This window comes from Rosa rugosa, chromosome 6 (assembly GCF_958449725.1).
Source record: "Rosa rugosa chromosome 6, drRosRugo1.1, whole genome shotgun sequence".
NCBI classification, from domain to species: Eukaryota; Viridiplantae; Streptophyta; class Magnoliopsida; order Rosales; family Rosaceae; genus Rosa; species Rosa rugosa.
This window is the reverse complement of record NC_084825.1, coordinates 32,204,065-32,226,910: the sequence shown is the minus strand read 5'-3', so window position 1 is coordinate 32,226,910 and position 22,846 is coordinate 32,204,065. Positions and strand designations below refer to the sequence as shown.

General features: G+C 39.0%; 1 protein-coding gene and 1 long non-coding RNA gene across 2 annotated transcripts in view; both read left to right on the top strand.

Moving 5' to 3' along the window:
- The first annotated feature begins 110 nt into the window (after positions 1-110).
- Positions 111-22,846, top strand: part of LOC133718673 (disease resistance-like protein DSC1) — an 80,893-nt gene continuing 58,157 nt past the window's right edge. The window contains exons 1-7 of the mRNA XM_062145534.1: positions 111-770; positions 3,762-4,830; positions 4,997-5,302; positions 5,405-6,424; positions 6,515-7,233; positions 7,354-7,461; positions 7,823-8,080. Of these exons, the coding sequence (XP_062001518.1) occupies positions 298-770; positions 3,762-4,830; positions 4,997-5,302; positions 5,405-6,424; positions 6,515-7,233; positions 7,354-7,461; positions 7,823-8,080 (3,953 nt within the window). The 5' untranslated portion in view covers positions 111-297. The remainder of the gene's footprint in view (positions 771-3,761; positions 4,831-4,996; positions 5,303-5,404; positions 6,425-6,514; positions 7,234-7,353; positions 7,462-7,822; positions 8,081-22,846) is intronic.
- LOC133718675 (uncharacterized) lies at positions 8,610-10,821 on the top strand. The gene is made up of 3 exons (XR_009850491.1): positions 8,610-8,983; positions 10,599-10,668; positions 10,752-10,821. It is a non-coding gene; the product is annotated as an uncharacterized LOC133718675 (long non-coding RNA).

Genomic DNA, 22,846 nt, shown 5'->3' with positions numbered 1-22,846 from the left:
TAAACTAACGAAGATGTGTACGTACTATGAGTAATGAGCATTTATGATTTACGATAATTAAGGGAGAGAAAAGTAATCTGAGAGTATATAAGGGATACATAGCGTCCCACCACCTCGTTCTTGCCCTGCTCAGACTGAGGTCGAGTAATTTCCTTTTCATCTTCTCACCATTCTATATTCACTCGATTTGTTACAAGCTTGGATCAATTGTGCTTGTTAATCTAATGAACGTTGCTTCCTCCTCCTCCTCCTCCTCCTCTTCATCTTCATCTTCGTCTTCCTCCTCTTTGCACAGAGATGTCTTCCTCCTCTTCGCCCAGAGATGTCTTCCTCAACTTTAGAGGCGATGACACTCGAGACCACTTTGTCTGCCATCTTCACAAGGCTCTTAAAGGGCAAGCAGTCAAAGCATACCTTGATAATTTAGATCTTAAAAAAGGCGAAGACCTTTCGAAGATATTGAATGCCATTGCCGAATCAAAGATTTCGATTGTAGTTTTCTCTCAAAACTACGCGACTTCCACATGGTGCTTGGAAGAACTAGTGGAGATCCTGGAATGCAGGAAAAAGCAGAAGCATATTGTGATGCCCGTTTTCTACCGAGTAGATCCTTCCGACATTTGTGAACAGACGGGAAGTTTCGCCGCAGCTTTTTCCAACCATGAACGCGACCGCAAAGAGGGCGAGAATTCTTGCAGCAAGGTGAAGAGATGGAGGTCCGCTTTAAAGGAAGCCGGCGAGATAGCTGGCTGGGATTCCAAAATTTATGAGTAACTTACTCTTCCTCCTAACTCCTGTTAATTAATTAGAAGTAAATGGTCTTAATTGCTTCTACTCTACTCTACTATACATAAATTTCTTTTGTTTTCTAGATTTTATTTTCTATAGATCGATCAAAACTCGAAAGACACCTGCAAATAATTGTTGGATCCTTTTTCTGTATAATTGCGGAGGGTATTTAGGGAGACGCGCCTACGTCTGGTTAGCCTATGTTGGTCATCGGTTAGTCAAAGATTAAAATTAGATGGCAAGCAAATCCAGATTTCTCATCAGACCAGAAAAAACCTATCCCTTCTCAGCTATTTCAACCATTGCAGAAACACTTCCGCGTAAGCTCCATCTTCAAAATTACCAGATATATTTCAATTCCGATAGTGGATTGATACCCGGCGCCATAGGCCGAGCTTGTATAATCATCAATTACCCCATTTGAATTCGCATCCGATTGATCGTCCAATCCGGTTGATCATCCATTCACTTCAATAAATGGTATGCATATGGGATCTCGGTTAATATTTCCTTTCATCAACTCAATTTTAATGCCTCTATCTCCGATTACTGGATCTTGGTTTCAATTTGGATTGAAGAAGCATGGATCTGTGGTGTTATCGTCAAGCAGAAGAAGAAAACATTCACTTCTTCTTCGATCTGGGTTTTAGGGATCGAATGGGTTTCGCCTTTGCTAATAGACATCAGAGAGTGTGTCCAAATATAGAGAACAGTAGAAGAACTGGGTTTCTATCCTAATGTAATAAATTTACTCGGAATGGACGTTTGCTGACCGTTAAATGTGATAAACGACATAATTGAACCGTTTTTATCAGTTGTCCGGGTTAATTATTATTATGCACGTGTCGCTCACGTGTCAAATTTTTCTTAAGTACATACACACTTCGGTATATATGCAGACAATTCTGCAAATCATAACACAGGGCACACAAATAAATCGTAATATACACACACATACATATCAGTATTAATTAAGCCAATAAGGCTTATGGTTAAATTTTTAAAAACTCACAATTTACCCTTCTTTGATAATAGTCTAAAAATCTATAATTTAACACATGAAGGATAAAATAGTAAATATAATAGCAAATTGAATTGAAGAAATTACAAAAAAAAAAATCTTAGACGTTTTGTTAACTGCAATGGCAGTTTCTATTTTTTTTTTTTTTTGGAGTTGGCAGTTTAAATAAAAAAATTGCTTATTAAACAAAAAGTTAACTTTTTTTTTTTGAAGAAAAAAAAAGTTATTCATAATTTCATAAAAAATAGGGAAAATCGTCCAAACAGTGTCTGAACTTTTCCAGACTATTAATTTTCATACCTATACTTTGAAAAATATCAAAATGGTACCTGAAGATTTTACCCCGACCCAATTTCAATACCTAGCAACAGTAAAGTCGTCAACTCCGTTAAATTTTTAGGGGTAAATTTGGTAGTTCATGTATTCCGGAAGGGAAAATCGTCCAAACAGTGTCTGAACTTTTTCAGACTATTAATTTTCATACCTATACTTTGAAAAATATCAAAATGGTACCTGAAGATTTTACCCTGACCCAATTTCCGTACCTAGACAGTAAAGTTGTCAATTCCGTCTCGAATTGCTTCTTTCTTCTTCAAATTGCTGCTTCGTCAAACCATTTTATGGAAAGAGGTAGCTACTGATTGGTCTGCTTATGAAGCTGGTCCAAGTATTGTCCACCATGTAAAGGGTTGCTCCGCATCTGATCAAAACCACATGAAGTGCCAGATTTACCCCTTAAAATTTAACAGAGTTGACGACTTTACTGTTGCTAGGTACGGAAATTGAGTTGGGGTATTAGCTGCCTCTTTCCACAAAATGGTTTGACCAAGCAGCAATTTCGAAGAAGAAGAGGAAGAAGCAATTCCAGACTGATTCATTCATTCTTTCTTTCTTTCTTCTTCTTCTTCTTCTTCTTCTTCTTCTTTGAATTGATGCTTCGTCAAACCAAGGACGAAGCGCTCTCTCGACTTAGTGCACATGAAGTGCCAGATTTACCCCTCAAAATTCCATGCACTAAGTCAAGAGAGCGCTTCGTCCTTGGTTTGACGAAGCATCAATTCAAAGAAGAAGAAGAAGAAAGAAAGAATGAATGAATCAGTCTGGAATTGCTTCTTCCTCTTCTTCTTCGAATTGCTGCTTAGTCAAACCATTTTGTGGAAAGAGGCAGCTAATACCCCAACTCAATTTCCGTACCTAGCAACAGTAAAGTCGTCAACTCTGTTAAATTTTGAGGGGTAAATCTGGCACTTCATGTGGTTTTGATCAGATGCGGAGCAACCCTTTACATGGTGGACAATACTTGGACCAGCTTCATAAGCAGACCAATCAGTAGCTACCTCTTTCCACAAAATGGTTTGACGAAGCAGCAATTTGAAGAAGAAAGAAGCAATTCCAGACGGAATTGATGACTTTACTGTCTAGGTACGGAAATTGGGTCGGGGTAAAATCTTTAGGTACCATTTTGATATTTTTCAAAATATAGGTATGAAAATTAATAGTCTGAAAAAGTTCAGACACTGTTTGGACTATTTTCCCTTCCGGAATACATGAACTACCAAATTTACCCCTCAAAATTTAACGGAGTTGACGACTTCACTGTTGCTAGGTATTGAAATTGGGTCGGGGTAAAATCTTCAGGTACCATTTTGATATTTTTCAAAGTATAGGTATGAAAATTAATAGTCTGGAAAAGTTCAGACACTGTTTGGACGATTTTCCCTAAAAAATAAACATTTTTTTAGAGAAATTACTAAAACAAACTATTTTTTTAGAAATAAAATATTATAGACACAAATAAAGTATAAAAAAAAAGTAAAAATGTCAATTGACACACGCGTGAGCGTGTGTTAAGAAGCTAGTATATAATTAATTTGAAACATCTATAGCACCTTAATTTATTGGTCTTAATTGCTTGGACTTTTACAATGTTGTTTTTTTTTAAATTTTGCAGGGATGATGCCAAGCTTATTGATGCTATTGTAGAACGTGTGTTTAACGCGTTGAGACCCATGCGGTCAAGTAGTAAAAACAATCACTTGGTTGGAATGGATTCCCGTATAGAAAATATGAGACTAGGATTACCTCTTCAGATGGATGAAGTTCGCAAAGTTGGAATCTGGGGAATGGGCGGTATCGGTAAAACAACCATTGCTACGGAAGTTTATGACCGATATCGTTCTCAATTTGACCACTGTTGCCTTCTTGATCGTGTCAAGGAGAGGTTCCAGAACGGTGGGGTAAGTATGCTCAAAGATATTCTATGTAGTTTGTTGGAGAGGGAAGTGCGAGTAGACACTTTGAATGAAGGGTACAACATAATGGAAGGGCTGAGTGAAAGTAAGGTTCTGGTTGTTCTTGATGACGTAGACAAACGATCCCAAATTAACCCCTTACTAGGTCTAGATGGTCGACCTTCATTTGGTGTTGGTAGCAGAATCATTGTTACAACCAGGCAAAAGGACATACTAAGTGGATTTGAGATATACAAGGCTGAGTTATTAAGTGATGCCGATGCTCTAAAACTCTTCAGCCTGAATGCCTTCGAAACAAACACACCCTTGAAAGAGTATGATGATCTATCAGGGCGTGCTGTAGAATATGCTCAAGGTCTGCCCCTAGCACTTGAAATCTTAGGATCTCTTCTTCATAACAAGGGTGCATCTGAGTGGAAAGAGGAGTTGGACAAACTAAAGGAAATGCCGAACACCAACATTCAAAATGTGCTTAGAACAAGCTTTGATGGACTAGATAAGTTTCAGAAGAAGATATTTCTAGATATTGCATGTTTCTTTAGAGGAATGGCCAGAGACTATGTTACAAAAGTTTTTGACAGTTGTGTCTTCTTTCCCGAGAGTGGGATACAGGTTCTAGTACGTAGAGCTCTTGTAACAATCTCAAAGTCCGATGGGCTTGAGATGCATGATTTACTACTGGAAATGGGTAGGGAGATTGCTAAAGAAGATGTGAAGCGAAGTAGATTTTGGGGTGAAGATGCTGAGCGTCTGCTAACTGAAAATACGGTATGAATGATTCATGCATGATTTCTCATTTATGTAATAGATACAGTCCTTTATTCAGATTTTCAACTTTGACCAAAATCAAATTCATGGGAAACATTTATTAAGCTAATAATTTTCTTAAATATGGCTCCTGGACACTCACTTAATTCCACTTTTGGTTACTTAGGCTACGGAAAATGTGGAGGGCTTAATGATTGACTTGTCGAACAAGGAACACAAATTCTTCAGGTCTGAAGCTTTTGTCCGTATGAAGAAACTAAGGTTGCTCATATTCACTTACTGGCAATGGTATGCTGGAGATGACGGTGAAAATCACCTGGATGAGGACTTGAAGTTTCTTTCTAGTGAGTTGAGGGTTCTCGTCTGGCATAGATATCCCCTAAAGTGGTTGCCATCCAACTTTGACCCGAAGAATCTTGTTCACCTTGACATGGGTTGCAGTAACATTGAACAACTTTGGGAAGCATCCAAGGTACTAGAGTCACTTTTACATACTAATAATTCATGAATTTTTGGATCAGATGTCATATATTATATATTTAATGCATGTTTTGCTGGTTGTTCTGGCATGCAGCCTGCGAGAAAGTTGATAAGGATCAACTTGAGTCGCTCTCCAAATCTTAAAAGAACCCCTGACTTGACCCAGGCAACAAATCTTGAGGAATTACATCTTGACGGTTGTTCAAGTTTAACGGACGTTCACCCATCCATTTTAGCTCTTCCAAACCTTGTTTCCTTGAGTTTATGTTCGTGCCATGAACTTAAGAGTCTTCCTAGCAGCATTCATATGAAGTCTCTCAAAACCCTTAGTCTTTACAGCTGCACAAATCTTGAGATGTTTCCAGAGATTTCGGAGGATATGGGAGCACTATCAGAGCTTAATTTAAATGCCACTGCAATTAAGGAACTACCACGGTCAATTGAACGGCTTCGGGGGCTTAAAAAATTAAACATGAGTAACTGTCGTAGCCTTACCCGTCTTCCAGACAGTATTTGTAATTTAGCAAAACTTGAATCTCTCTGCCTGTTTTCGTGCTCAGAACTTCGTAATTTGCCTGACAAAATTGGGAATTTAGAATCTTTGTTGGAACTTAATGTAGACGATAGTGGTTTAGAACAACTACCTGTCTCTATATTACGTTTGAAACACTGTCAATTATCGTTTGCTTTTTGCAGACAAATGGCGGCTCCCCTTTCATCATGGCCATCATCAATTGAAGATCGTTGTACTGTTGTGGTACATCTTGATTTAAGAGATTGCAATATGATGGAATTATCAGATGCTATTGCCTATTTTCCTTCATTGAAAGTATTATGGTTGTCAAGAAACAATTTGGAGAGCTTACCTGCAGTCATGAATGGACTTGCTTCCTTAGAACAGCTTGAATTGGAAGGTTGCAAGAGACTTAGATCAATACCAGAGCTTTCATCAACAATAAGTTACATAAATGCACATGATTGCACAGCTTTGGAATCTGTTTCGACACCACAGTCTCCCTACGATATCGGTCGGTGCTTCAAATTTTCTAATTGCATTCAGCTGGTACAGAAAGATGTTTTCAGAGATATGGTAGAAACTCATTTCCCTCCTCAGGTATAAACATAAAGCTGACCACTTTCTTTTCTTTTGATATTTTCTACTTTGTGAAAGAAGTTAATCTGTTTTTTTTCTTTGTTGTTGTAGGGTAATTGTTCCCGACCCTTTTATGTCTCTTTGCCTGGAAGTGAAATTCCAGAGTGGTTCACCCATCAGTGTAGGGGGTCTTCTGTAACTGCCAAGCTACCACCAAATTGGTTTGACAACAAGTTTTTGGGCTTTACTATATGCGCGGTTACGAATAAGCCCGAGGAGATGATTGCGAGTAACGTTTCAGATCCACATCGTTCTTTTACACTGACAGCTCGATGTTTCTGTACCTTCAAAGGAGATCTTTGCGAGTACCGTTTCAGTTTCTATTTGTTTGAGGTTCATTCTGGGGGAAGTGAATGGTTCGAGTCAAATCACATGTTAATGGGATATGTGCCATGGTCTGAATTTGGCATGATTAAGAGAGAGGAAGTCAATGAACGCCGTTACAAAGAGGCCAAATTTGAGATACAATTGCAGTATTCCTCGAATAGGCTCGGTCACTGTATCGGCGAATTCTACCCATCCATCGAAAGGTGCGGAGTTCGATTCGCGTTTGCCAACAATGAGGAAGATTCTAGGGAACCAATGGTAGAAGTTGATAATTCTGAGAGGCGCCTTGAGGAGTGCTTGGCTGAATCCTGTGGCAGTGACATCACATGTGACACCTCCGATGAGGATGAGCAATCCCTTAAATTATTATCAGAAGTTTTTAAAGGCGCAAACAGATCACCGAGTTACATTGAAATTGAGGACAATGATTCATCTAAGAAGAGGTTAAACCTCCATGTTTATAAGCTGATTATAAGATTGACTACTTTTCATGATAAATTTTGTTCTTTATATGTATGAATGAATTGAGTAGCTATTTATAAGAATTTTGACGTTAATTGCAGGATAACTCTGAAAAGTTGGACGCAAAAAGTCAGAGTTACATCGGGTCTGAGGCAAGGGCATCTAGATGATGGTTTTAACTGGTACCGCGGGTACATTAATTCCGAGAGGTATAAGGAATTTTTCATGGGTATCAATTAAATCCTTTTGATTTTGTAGTCCACAAATTATAATACTGCAATCAGTAATACATCATAACATGATCGACTTGAGCTCGATCGTAGCATTTGGATGAGCTCTTTGATTCTTCATTTTTATCCGTACATATGAATCTTCAACTATCAACTGGTTCCTTTTTCACATTTGGATGAAGCGGCTCTTTTCCACATTTAGCTCGTAACGCTTTACGACTCGACAGTTCTTCATGTAGCGTAACGTCCCACATGAAAGATAATGTCACAAAAGCCACGCACTTACGGACTTACCAACCAGATCTGTTTCTTTTATAACATTAAATTATTATGTTGGCAGGGAAGAGTACAATTGTCGTCATGATAATTGGATGCATCGTCAGGTTGACGGCTGTTTGGCGCAAGCTATAGTGCCAACTCCCATTGACCCAACAATCCTTGAAATTACTTATGATGGGAGACACACTTGTTGGAAATTTCAACCAATGTTGACACACCAAGTAAGTGTTACACCGGGTATGGGGACTGAACCTCCTTTGGATGGCTTTACATGGGGGGAGTATGACCAGACGGACATACCAGGAGCTAAATACCCAAGGTACGTATTTCAGACATTTCATTATATAAAATCGGGCTACGCTTCATGTAACTATAATGTAAGTAGTATTGTAAAAGTTTCTCAGTAAATGTAGCAACGTACAAACAATATAATCCCTTTTTTAATTTTGTATTTGTTAATGTCGCTAAGATCTCGTATAAAACTAATGTCACATAAACTGTTCATTTACAAGCTTAATCTATTTCATTTCGTAACATTAGATTTTTTTTATTTAGGAGAGTTTATTACGTATGCACTCCTCAACAATATGGAGGTTGCATGGCCATAAAGGAAGTGCAGCGCTCAAATGATCAGAAAATCCTTAAAATTACTTACAGAGGAAGGCACACATGTACACTACCCTCCCCCGACATTGGAGGGAGGACCGATAGCAGTACCTCTGTGGCCAGTGGTGCATCAAGTGTTCATGACCAAGTTGTCAAATTACCAAGCTCACCAGGAGCCAATGGCGATGGAGGAAATGTAAGCACACATGATATGGTACGTTTATCATTACCCAATTTTGATAAATTCAGCCGACTTTCTTATTAGAGAAACAGTTAGGAATGATCACTGTGTTATGACATATTTGACACTTAACTCACACTATTTTCAACAATATTCAGTGTTGAACTCGTTTTCCACATAACTCACTATGTCTATCGTGCCGTTAAAAATTTTGAACCGGGAGGGTCATTTTCGTCCAATAAAATTGTGAAAGACTGAAAGTATAGTTTTGTTGAGCTAGAAAGGGAGTGAGAGTGAGAGTGAGAGTGAGAGTGAGAGCGAGAGCGAGGGGAGGAGGAGAAAATCTAAAAACTTTGATCGAGCAGCGATGTCAGATTCGCCGAAGATGTGGAGATATTTGAGAATTGATGGAGGGCCACCAACAAAGCATGCATGGTAAGTGAATCCTCGTGAGTCGGGGTTTTAAAATGTTGGAAATTGAAATTGTGATTGGGTAGTATCTTAAAAGGATGGAATTTGGGGCTGGGGTTAGGGTTTCGTGTTAATTGAATCAAGAAATTGGGGTTAGGGTTTTTGTCGCTGTAATAGTTCTCGGTGATGGGTTCGAATGGACGCCGTTGACGAGATCGTGAACACACCTAAGAGTTCCTAAATTGGGTTTTTGAATTTTTTTTTTTTTTTTTTTTTTTTAGGATCAAGGAATCGGTCAATGGTGTTCTGAGAATTGCTTGCCTTTGCTTTGTTCTTTTGTGTTTCCAACTGGGTTTCTTTAACTCTTATTAAGCACACGAGGTGTTTATTCTATGTTTTAGATCAAGTTAAATTTTCTGGCCGTTCATGGAGCTTTTCAAACAGTATTACTTGAGAAGATGTTCATATCTATGAAAATTCAAATTCTATACTTTGTGCAAAGTCAAATTCATAACTACGGATACTACTAGCCCACTGGCACAGAATTTGCTAGTGTATATAGCTTGTCGTAAGAAGGATTTATTTCTCTGTTGACTTATGATCCTCCAATTTATACTTATATTATTTATAGCTATTTATATGCATAGCCAACTAACAAAGATATATTATTAGAACCAACTATGGTAACTTGAACTTTTGGTGGAAGATATTTACAAATTTTCTGTAGCTAATGATTTGTTTGCATATAGGCACCAATGTAAACATGAAGCTCATTATATTAAGTGGGGTTCTACTTTGGGTGTTACTGTCCACAGCAACATGTTGGTAGCATATAATATCTCATATTCTTGGACCAGCTCCTTTTCCATACAAAAAGGAGTTATTTATTTGTTTTTTGTGCAGGACATAAGATGTCAGGAACTTTACTTAACAAGTTAGTTAGCGCTTCCCTCTAAATGTGCAGCAAAATGCAAGTAGTTCATATTGATTAAGTTCTGCAGCAAATAGAAGCATGCTACGCTACTGCACATGATCATGTTGATGTTGATAGTAGTTCATGTTGATATGCATTCTGGATATGTTGCTTGCTTAAACTATTTTTCTGTTATCTCCTCAAAACTATTGCACTTGATCATTACTGTTCTTTTTGATCATGTTGATTTAGTTCCGCAGCAAATACAAACATACTACACTACCTACTTTTTGTTACTGCTTAGTTCTGATCACTCTTTTGCTCTGTTGTTTAACTGTGACTTAAATTCAATAGAATCACATAGAAAATTGGTCTTTGCCTGACATATTTAGTCGAAAATTCCACATCAGTAGAAATAGCAATCAACAAAAGGGAGTCTTACACAGGATATGAGGTTCTGAGTAGAATCCAAAGAGCCAACATTATTGTACTCTACACTTTATTCTCATAATTCATCATTACTTTCTTTATTTGGTCTCCTTTGCTTGTGGATGGTTTTCAAAATTATTTTTTCCTTCATCAAGCATGGAAGTAGTTACAATGTATTATTACAAGCCAGGATACTGCATAGATGAAGCATGTAGTACATTTGAACCAGACAGTAAATGGGACTGAAATAGATATGAAGACCGCAGTAAACTGAAAATGTTAGTGTGGTTTGTGCAGGAAAGAACACCGTCAAATGTTGCAAGTGCTTCATCTCAACCGGTGATCTCTTCACCATCTCTGACTCAAGGTAACCTTCAACCTCAGTCTTGTTCGCAGCCCACTGTTATAAGATCATATTCTAATTCCAGAACAATTGTATGTCTAACACAGGGAAGTTAATGAAGACCAAGTCAGTAGCACATAAGGGTAAACCCATGCCTAAACCTGTGACAAGAACTAGCGCAAGAGCAAGAACCCAGCAAGGACCAAAGGAGGGTTCCAACAAGAAAATGTGGAAGCCCTGAACTAAACTACTATTCTGGACTTCTTTTGTTCAGTTTTTGTCAATTGAAACTTGTCTTAGCAACAATGCAGCTGGTATTGTGATATATCTTTTTTGTTAACCATGACTCTGTTAGCATGTACTTAATTTATTTTGATACAGCTTCAAATACTAGATTGAATCTGCCAACTTAAATGCATGTTCGTTTTTATTTTTATGATTTAGGGATAAATGGGTGAGATTCTATATATTGAGTTTGTTTTATTTTCATGATTTAAGGAGAAACATGTGAGAATCTATAGATTGATGAGTTTGTTTTTATTTTTATGATTGGGAAAATCGTCCGTACAATATATGATGTTTTACTCATTCTAAATTTTTGTACCTCAAGTTTGAAAAACTTTAGAACTGTACTTGAGGTCCTGATCCTGACCGAAGTACCCGGAGACATTAGCTCTGTTCTGGAGGTTGTCAGTTGGCATATTGTGAAGGGAATTTTCGTCCCTTCAGTTATTCTCGCCATTTGAGTCTTTATACTTTGGCCCTAAATGTTATTCTTGGACCTAATGACCACCCATTTACCACCAAATTTGAAGATAGCGGTTATTCCCGCTATCAGATGTACAAAATATATATAACTTCGGTACTGATGTTTTCAATCCGACTAAAAATTAGTACTTAATGATTTATATTCATTCTCATACAAACCCTTAAAATCTGGCACAAATGTGGCACAAGTACGAAACAATTCTGGCACAAATCAAACTACACTCAGCTTCCAATGCATATGTTTCAAAAGCCTTAAATGAAGGCAAATTCAACAACAAAAACCACAAGTGTTTAACAAGGCAGTTCCTAACACAAAAGCATAGGTTAGCAAGCTCTATTCAGATGAACCAGCTGGTGATGGAGAGGCATTTTGTGACTTAAACTTTCTGTGAGCTATGGTCTTGAACCTTCTATGTCTGAATTGGGGGATGGATGAGCTTTCTGGAGCACTAGTGGTCTGTGATTGCTGAGTGGGCTCATAAGCAGGTTGGGACTCTTCCACATTTCGAGTGGGCTGATTAGGCTGAGGATGTAGCTGGACCCTTTAAGCTTCTTGCTGCTGCACATTCTGAGCTTTAGCCTCTTGCACATTATGACCTTTCTTTTGCACATTCACAACCTCCACCTTCCTCTTCTGTAAATTACCTTCTTTCAAATAAACAGGCTATGTATAAATCCAAAATCTTGGTCCTAGTAGACAAAATTACACATTTCTAAAGCCTTTTTATCATTTATAACAGGCAGGTAGTGCTCCAATAAACAGGCTCATAAGCAGGTTGAAATCATCTGTCCCAGATTCCTGTGTCCCAATTATGTCCCTTCAACATGATTAGTCCACAGAGATTAAAAAATGGAACAAAATATTAAGAAAATATTTTTTTAATCTCTGTGAACCAATTATGTTGACGGGACAGAATAAGGATAAAATAATGGGGACAAGTGATTTCATCCCGACCAAAACTTGAAGTGATTTTTATGGGTGTCACCAACCTCGCGATAACAACCTTGTAGAATGCATTTAAGTCCCTAAACATCAACAGATTCTGGGAATTTAAGGTTCTCAGAGCATCTCCCATATATGGTAGGCTAAAAGCCAAATGGTTTTAGCCTACCAAAAACAGAATATTCCCTCTAATATGCTTTTTTAGCCTACCAACAAAAAACAGTGCTGCCACCGTAGGCCAAATTCTGTAGGCCAAAATCAAATATCATCACATCTAACGGCTATAATTTAATTTGATAATGACAAAAAAACGGCTATTTTTCTAATCAATGATATAATGATAGTTGTAAATAACGGTAATAAACGGCTATAATTTGAAAATGACAAAAAAAAAGGCTATCAATATATTTCACATTCTAGTACTCTTTTTCTCAGCTCAGAATATATTTCCGAGTATGGTTTTGACGAGGCTATCAATAAAACTAGTCGATTTAGTTAAATGAAAATAAGTATATCATAAAAATTAATGGTTACACATTTATTTTAAAAATTCTAAACATATCAAATATTGGGCTCATATTGAAGATCTCAATAAGATATTTACAATGATGTAATTTTAATATTTACAATGATGTATATTTTAATATACATGGGTTATTTATAATGTTACTAAATATTAAAATTACAATGAGGTATTTACAATGAGGTATTTGGGTTTACCAACAGTGGCGGGGAGAAGTCGTAAGGAGATGTTTAAAAAGATCCATGAGCGCCTTGATCATCACCTACAAGGTTGGCAGACTAAATTATTATCGAAGGCCGGTAAATCGGTGTTAATTAAGGCGGTAGCTCAGGCTATTCCGTCATATACTATGTCGGTGTTCAGATTATCGAAAGGGATTTGTCGTACCTATCAATCAAAAGTTAGTAAGTACTGGTGGGGAAGTGGTGGTAAGAAGAAAGGGATACATTGGTGTAAGTGGGAGGTTCTTTGCAAGAATAAATTGGCAGGGGGCTTGGGATTTAGAGATATTGAGTGTTTTAATCAGGCCCTGCTAGCGAAGACTGTATGGCGAATTGTGCTTCAACCTTTTTCATTGGTTAATCAAGTTCTGCAATTGAAGTATGGAGTTGGGGGCAACTGGGCTGATGCTCAAGTGGGATCTAAACCTTCTTTCATTTGGCGAAGTCTTGTCTGGGGTAAGGAGTTGCTGTGCTCGGGGATTCGGTGGAGGATCGGTAATGGTGAGACAACAAGAATCTGGGAAGACAAGTGGCTACCATCACCTTTGACGTTCCGGGTAGTGACTCCAAGATTTATGGCTGAGAATGTGGCTGTTAATCAGCTAATGGAACATCCAGGTTCGTGGAATATTAGCTTTATTAAAGAAAATTTTCTTCCTGTTGATGTGGAAAAGATTCTCTCTATCCCTCTTTGTGTAAATAGTGGTGGGGATGTCGCTATTTGGCATTATACGGAGGACGGATATTATACGGTAAAGTCGGGTTACTGGCTTGGGATGGAATTGCCGCAGGTTGGGGCGAGAGCAGAGTATAGTGGTGGGAGTGATGATTCAAACTCCAAAAATGTATGGAGTCTCATTTGGGGTCTCGGAATCCCTAACAAAGTCAAGCTTTTCTTGTGGAGAGCTTGCCATTCATTCCTGCCTTGTGTTGAGCGTTTGTTTAAGCGCAAGATTTGCTCTTATGATGGTTGTGGTAGATGTGGACGGTCATGTGAAACTGTTTTACATAGTCTTTGGGAGTGCCCGAAGGCACAGGAGGTATGGAAGTGTTCCTGGTTAAGGGGTTTTGTTAAGTATTGGAAAGAGCTTTCCTTCATTGATTTACTATTGCATGTGGCTGCTGTGGGCAGTAGGTGTGATTTGGAGATGTTTTGTTTAATCAGTTGGTGGATTTGGAAAACTAGGAATGATGTAATGCATGGGAAGGCAGAGATGGATGCAAAACTGGTTGTTTTACGGTGTGAGGAATGGCATTTTGAATTTGCACAAGTGCAGCATGGCAGTAGCCCTTTATCTGGGGAGAGGCAGGGGGAGGAGGTTATTACTAATCACCAGGACACAAGTATGATAGAGGCCAGATTGTTTTTTGACGGTGCCGTGGATGTGAAGAGAGGTTGTGTTGGGCTTGGTGCTGTCTTGGTGAATAACACAGGTACCCTGGTTGGGGCTTTATCTATTCCATTGCAAGTCCCTATTAAACCTGCGGCCACCGAGGCCTTGGCTTTGTGGCATGGTTTAAGGTACTGCCAAGAGTTGGGGTTGAATAGAGTGGCAATACGAGGTGATGCACTCAATGTGCTTAGAGGCCTACATCGTCCTCTGTGGGATTTAAGTGACATAGGGGGAGTATTAAATGCAGTTCGTTTGATGATGCACGATTTTGAAATGGTCTCTTGGAAACATGTGAAAAAACGCTACAATGAGGTGGCTCATAAGTTGGCGAGATCGGCCTTGTCCTTGACTCAAGCTATGTTTTGCAAGGATGTTGGACCTCCTTGGCTCCATGAGTTAATTTCTGTCAGTTTAAGTTGTTAGTTCAATGGGAGTTCTCGCATTGAGAATGTTATCCCATATTGATGTAATCTGGTGAGTTAATAAAATTCTATTTCAATCAAAAAAAAAAAAAAAAAAATAATCCATGTATATAGGAAAAATGAATTTTCTTAAATGTAAAATTCATGTTATTAATGAAACAAACAAACAAAAAGGCAGCGGGTCCCACATTTGGCTTACCAATTCTCAGCCCAAATTTGGCCTAGCATATTTGAGAATGCCAAATTTTTTTCTTGGCATTTGGGATATAGCCTACGGTGGGAGGGGGGTGAAGGCCATAAATAGGTTTTTAGCCTACCATGGGAGATGCTCTCACCAACCCAGCCCCAAACCCTAACTCTAACTTATTTAACTCCAATTTGCCCACTCATTCCCGACATCAAACGACACAGAATTAAATAAATGCAGAAGGAGACAAAAAGAAAGCCATGAAACAGACCATAACAGAGACAAACCATAGACAAACCCATTGAAACCCATAAACAAAAGATACCTTCTTCACAAAATTCCAATCGATTATATCCGAAACCGGTAAAAGGGGGACTATTTCATTATACTTGAATATATTGGAGGGTCCTCATCCACTCGAAAGTATCTCCATAATGTGGCCATAGAATCTTCAATCTGGAGAATCAAATCTCCTTTTCTCTGTTCTATCAGTGAATCTTCTTTTATGTGTGTCTGAGTCAAAGACAGAGAGAATTGGGTTTTAGAGAGAAGTTGAGATTTGTTGTAGAGAGAGTTTGAGAGTGATCCAAATCGGGTAGAAGAGGGATAGGTTCCAAGTCAACGTTGGAATGGAAGCAAATACCCTTCCCATTTTGAATTTTGAAAACCATTGTAACGGAGCTAACGTCTCCAAGTATTAATTTTCGGTTGGGATCAGACTCTCAGGTATTGTTATGAAGTTTTTCAAACTTGAGGTATGATAGTTCAAAATGGGTGAAATGTCAAGTACTGTACGGACAATTGTCCCTTTATGATTTAAGGAGAAACATGTGGGAATCTATATATCGAAGGGAAGGAGGGAAACAAGATTGGCAGGAAGACTATTCCTTTTACATGAAATATGAAGTATTATCTAGAGGGGTTCAGCAAAATGGTGGGAATAACTTGATTGGACAAAATAGCCCTCAAGATATTGCACTTGATCAATTATTTAACGACCAAGTAGACGGTAGTGAGTTATGTGAAAGACGAGTTTAAAACTGAGAGAGTTAGGCGATGTTAGCCAAATAGTCACCCTCAAGTATAACGATTAAGTTATAGTGTAGGGGTTTTGAGTAGGGGATATCGTATCCAAAGGATTGGAAAATCCCACTATAGCTAGGGAAAACGTAGAGGTTGCTAGATGAATATTCAAATGTACAAATCACAAACAAGGGTTCACAAGTGAACCAAATTTCATGGTGAATATATGCAAGATGGTATACCGGTTTGATTTTTGCTTTGGAGATGGTTTCAACTCAAACTAACACAAAATGAAAATTTGAAATGTAAACTAAGCTATGTTAAACTAGATGTGATAAAATGGACAGAAGTTAGAGCTTTAGGTTATTCATCATAACCTCCCTTGCATGCATTGATGTTCAAACTATAAGTTATGCAATCCCAAGTATCCAATTACCCTCTTAGCATCCGGATAAGACTGTTAAAGCTTAAACTCATTTGATTTTATCAATTTCCAACGGATAAGTACTGAAACTAACTACCTAAGAACAAGTTATATTACAGGATAAGTATCAATTCCTTGCTCCTAGATGCATAAAGGTTTGAGTTTAGAAAATCAAGCAAGCAAACCAATCCTAGATCTAGATAATTTTAGCTCACTATCCTCACATACACACTTAGTGTGCTATCATGCTTTCAATGTCCAAAGCTAGCTGTTCTCTAAATATTGTTCATGTAATGATAAATGCAAAGAATTCAAATTAGCTAGATTCAAATACAAGCATTCACTTTTTGATTTGGCATGTGAAGTTGATTATGGAAATTGTATCAAATAAGACTCAAACATCAATTCATTACAAGTTTGGCTCGGGCTTTCAACTCTAGCCCCAACAATAGACTAGTCACATATATCTACATAAACTAGCATCAACATAATGGAAAACACTAAGCTATCAAAGAATAGAGTTTAGAAATGACTAGGGAAAGGATAATCACAAGTGAAGGATGATGAAGTGGTTGATTATGGAAACTTTGTCATGGAGATGATGTAGTGGCTCTCCCTTGTGTTCTAGCTTATTCCTTGAGCTCATTCTTCAAGACTTGAGATGATGATGATGCTCGGTATATATAAGATGTTATAGGTAGGGATGTAGTTGGAAGATGGAATGGTGGAGATGGAGGTTTTGTGGAGAAGATAGTAGTGGATTGTGTAGAAAATAGAGAGAGAGAGAGAGAGAGAGAGAGAGAGAGAGAGAGAGAGAGAGAGAGAGAGAGAGAGAGAGAGAGAGAGAGAGAGAGAGATGTAATGGCTAAGTGTGGGTGATTTCTTCTTCCTTATGAGAATGAGTGCTTAAATAGATGGAGAGAAAGATGTGAAATGGTGATTAGAAGCCAAAGAAAGCAGCTAGCTTCTTGTAAGAAGCATGAAGGTGGAGTATGAGAGTGGTAATAGATCTCAAAACCAAGGAAAAAGAGTATGTAAGCGACGATGTACATTAGAGTCGGTAATGATGAATGAGAGATGGTGATCAAACCTAATGATAGATTTTGAAGTGATGATGATGGTGGACTTTTGGATAATAAGGAGTGTATGGTTGAATTGGAACCAAAAAGTTGGGAGTTTGGTTAAGATAGAATGATGGTGAATGGATGTAATGGAACAGATGCTATGTTATTCTTCCTCTTTGCACCTCCAGAATATGGCCAGAAAATACATGGTACCACCGTGAGTGGTTGTCTGCCACCACTTATGCCGCCAAAAGTAGTGGTACATGCAAAATTCGCTGGAATATCACTTTTTTTCCTCTTGTCAAGATTTTCTACAAAACATGGAATTGGATTAGTCAACATATAGTTGGACTTTAGAACAAGTAATTTCCATGTTTTATGGCACAAGTATATATATGTGTGTGTGTGTGAATTATGATCTAACAAGTGATATTGTTGAAAATGCAGTGAGTTAAATATCAAACATGTCGTAACTTAGTTACCATTCCTGGATTTTTTTCCTATTATATATGATCCCAAAACTGACAAGTTGAAATGCTAACCCTTTACTTTGAATGAATTCTTTTACGGTCTTGCTTCTAATTATTTCAATAGAATTATACAATTATCAGAAAGGGAGTTGCTAATTTTGGTTCTATACAATTTCAGGAGGTCAATGATATGGAAGATAAAGACATGGCTAGTTGTTTATGTCAATTATGTGGTGTTAGAGGCTTTGAACTTCAACACCCTTAAGAAAAGGACCCGAGAAATTAATGATGGATTCTGATCAACCAAATGAATCAAACTCCATTTCAAGCCATGAAGATCCTCACCAAGAATGCTAGTTATGTGCTAGGAAAAGCCTACACTTGTGTCGTATTAAAATACTCGAGCTATCATAAGGATCAGTCTAAGCTATATGGCAATGTGGTGGTCTTCAACTTTGATGGTGTTTAAGAATAATTAATCTTAAAGTTTTATCTAGTCATGACTTTTTCTTTCACCACCTTGTTCAACATATTGATTCTTTAATCTAGACTTTTTTATTCACTGCCTTGTTCATATCTTGTACAAATGATACATAGTCACCGACACCACCTTGGAAAGTCTTCCAGATCGGAAGTTAGGCACACAGTGACCCGAATGACAAGTTGGTTCAACACCAGTAAGTGGAGGCAAAACCTCCCACATCAAAAACAGTGGACTAAAAAGTCCTAGTAAGCACTATAAAAAGGCTCACATGCTACCAAATCTGGTAAGAACATTCTGTTCCTTTTTTTGTACATTTATTTGTCAACATCTTCACCGATACTGACTTAGGCATCGGAGGGTTATAGAACGGTAACCCTGGTCTACCTCTGACCTTTCTTGACTGGTAGCAACATATCAAAGATATTAGGGACTTGGTGTATTTTGGATATCCCTAACTATCGGCGTCACATAGAAACAATTGGCGTTAGAAGGAGGGTACTTAGTGGAACACCTTACTTGCCCTCACAGCGATGGTTGATGTCATCGGCAATGTCAACCCACCTGGAGACTTACCGAACCAGGCTCTCAACTTCTCCGCCCCAGAAATAAAGACCCTCAATGCCCCTGTCGACTCCACTATCATTACCAATTCGGGTGGACGTATTCTTACAGAAGTGGACACCGCACTCAATCTCATGCGCAAAGACATTAATCAATTCCTAGAGGAAGCCCGTAAAAGCCATGAGGCTGCTCTTGCCTCCCACAGTCGATGCAAGGAGCTAGAGACGGAAAACAACTTGCTTCCCACAACAACTACAATGCCTCATCAACAACAATACGACACTAGATCGTGTGGTCGTCACACCTGGTGTATCGATATTTAGTGTCCATAGACCAGGGACTTTCCACGCAGGCCAGGGGTGTCGTCCTTAAGAGGTGTAGTGACAACAACACCAACGACTAGTACCAGGGTCGGTCTCCAACCATTACTGTCCAACCTCACCAGCGCTTTCGGCCACATCCCCTCTACTACAACCCTGGACATAATTTACATCAGCACAAAATTATTCCCCAATTCGCTGCGCCACATGCCCCGTCATTAATGCCCACATTATTGGAACAGACTACTGGCATCCCTATTGGAGGTACCACACAAAGCAACCCAGACGTGAATACACAGGTACTGCTCCAGCTATGCCAGACCAAAGCAAGGTTGCAGTCTTGGATCAAGATGGTCGAGAGCAAGGAACAATGGGGATCACTCTCGATGGCATTTGAGGACAAGCAAGAGCCCTTTACATCGAGAGTCCAGGCAGAGAAGCGCTGCCGCGACTCCAATCCATTGAAAATAAACCGTTATAACGGCACCACCGACCCATACCATCACTCAGAGGTGTTTCTCTCTCATCTCCATCGTACATACTGTAGCGATGCCATGGCATGTCACTCCTTTGAGGAAACCCTATGTGAGGAGGCTCTAAGCTGGTTCCTCAACCGCAAACTCGGTTGATAGTTTCAAGCAACTCGTAGACAAGTTCGTGAACTGCTTCATGTTGCGCACAAGTGGTTACCACACCGCATAATAGTTGTTCAAGATCAAGCAGCGTGAGGATAAGAACCTACGGGGTTTTGTCACTCTGTGGCAGTCTGCTAGTAGTAAGTGTCACACCTTGGATCGAGGGTTGACCGAAATGGCATTTCGACATGCACTTATACCTGGGTTATTTCTGTATGAATCAACACACACAAACCAGGTGACTATGTCAAGTTAATGGAGATGGTAACAAGACACGCCCAGGCCGAGTACTAGACATTCTCATAATCAAGCGATCCAGGTGGGCAAAGGCAAGGATTGATAGTGATAAAAACGCAGTTATAATAGTGATAGGCGCAACTCCAATTATGATAGGAGCACAGACAAGGGTAGCAACAATATACCGATGTAATCGAAATGGGGACACACCATACACCAAGCCACCACCACCACCCAATATGAAGAATTCACCACTCTGACTGCCTCCTACGAGGAAATCTGGAAAAATCACAGGGACATCATACCACTGCCCCTAAGAAGAAATTCTCCAAGAATAGACCCACCAGCGACTAGACAGGCAAGTATTGCACGTACCACAAGAACACTGGCCACAACACCAACTTGTGCTATGCCCTTAAGAACGCTATCAAGCATCTGATTCAAAATGGCAAGCTCCAGTAGTACAGAACCCCTGCTACTGGTGCTAACGCTGATAGTTGGGGATGTCTAAAATACACCACTCAAATATTCATACTCCCATATACAATGTCAGTTAACATTCTGTAACATATTTTAAACTCCAATATGATGATTGCAATTAATGGAGCTGACCTACCTTTTTCATTCCAAAACAACATCTTCGGGGGTTGCATTTTTGGTGAAGTTATGAACCGTTGATGTGGAAGTCTTCACTAACTACTCAATTTAAAACTCTTTACTAGAGAAAGCCCATATCAATAACATAGTAAATTAATTGTTTCTTCATAGTCACTGGATTGAACATCTTCATCATCATTAAGGGACTAACTTATATATGCATCCTCAGCCTTTAGGTTAATCAGATATCAAATTAATTAATTAACATCCTCAGCCTAAGAAGAACTGTTGCACTAGGTAATCTTAATTAGTCAGGTAGTCCTAGCCTTCCATTCCAGAAGAGCTCATGTGGTATCAAATTCTTATTTTGGGATAACAGCTGTAACCAACTCATATAACATTTTTGAATTTTGGAGCCAACTAGTGTTGTGCCATTAAAAACTCCTGAAAATGATATGTTAACGTTAGTGATCCGTGGGATCTCTAGTTAGCTTTAGAGAGAGAGAGAGAGAGAGAACGACACAAGCGAAGTATAGTGGTTCGTTTCTCGCCTTAGCGGGAAACTACGTCTACTTAAATGTTGTAGTATGTGTGTTGGGCCTTGCGGCCCAAGAGGATTACATGAGTATGTAATGGAGTGTCCTTAAGTGGGAGGAGGAAGGGTTCCTTTTATAGGTGAAGGAAGTCATCTCCTTTACATGGTTTCCGATGTGGGACTCAAATATCACTATTCTACTATGGAAAAGCTATGTTGTGAGGGTAACTTGGCAAGGCCGGAAAGGTGGCTTTCCGGCGACGTATTTGCCACTTCCGGATACCGTAGCGTAGCTTGAACATAGGGCTACAAGATGCAAGTAGCGGTTGGATCCCACGAGGGTGTTGTTTATGCTTGGTGAGGTAGCAAACTAGCCTTGCCAGTAGAGGTATCTACAAGTCCCCGAAGTTCCCGAGTAAGAGGAGCTTCTTGGTTGGGGAGTTATAATCATGAAGTCATCAAGCATAAACAATGTCCGAGAGGCGCCTAGCCCCTACAAGTCCCCGAACTCCTTAAGCAAGAAGGGACTCGTTAACCTGCACAACAAAGACAACAAAACGCGCATATGTAGAATGCTTTGTTGTATTGGTTACCGTTCGTATTAATGGAATGCGAAAAGAATTAGATTTGTTGCAAGCGACAAATGGTAGAAGAATTCAATATTCCATTAATGTGTATGAACATGTAAAATATTGGTAGTTGTATGTGTGGATCTTATGGCCATATAACACACACAATAGATAGTGGCAAGTGTAATGGGTGTCCATATAAAATTGTGGGAGTAGTCCCGGTGACATCGTATGAAGCGTTTGTGAACTTGGGGCTTAAGTAAAGCATGTTGGACATGATCGAGCAAGTTGGGTGTAGTTGAGCAAGTTGGGTGTAGTTGAGTGTATAGGCGCTGTGCGAGCATGCGGGGCGTGGCCCAAGCGCAAGTCGTGGCCATACTCGATACCCAAGCGAGTCGTAACCCGAGCAAGTCGTTTATCCGAGCATGTTTAATTAAGTCGTAAGTGTCACAAGCTTCTAGATGAACGTCACATGAAAGTGAATTTAAGCATGTATGTGTGTAGCATGTACTTGTAGTAAAGTTGCTAATAACATTGTGTAGGCATGCTTAAGGGTCATGGAGACATGTATAGTCATGGCAAAGGCTCTAATTGTAAGAACGTAAGAGATAAGATATATTGACTTATCTAATGCCGATTTGGAGGTTAGCGGAGTTGGCCGAGCATGACGGTCCATTGCTTGTGGCAGATAAAGTACTCCGATAATGTCCGTCAACTCGTAGTTGCGGTTGCATGCTCAATAGAAATAGTTGAATTTCCTTGAAACAAAATAGATGATTAATATGTAGATTTGTAAAATCAACATCAATAATTTGCATATGTACT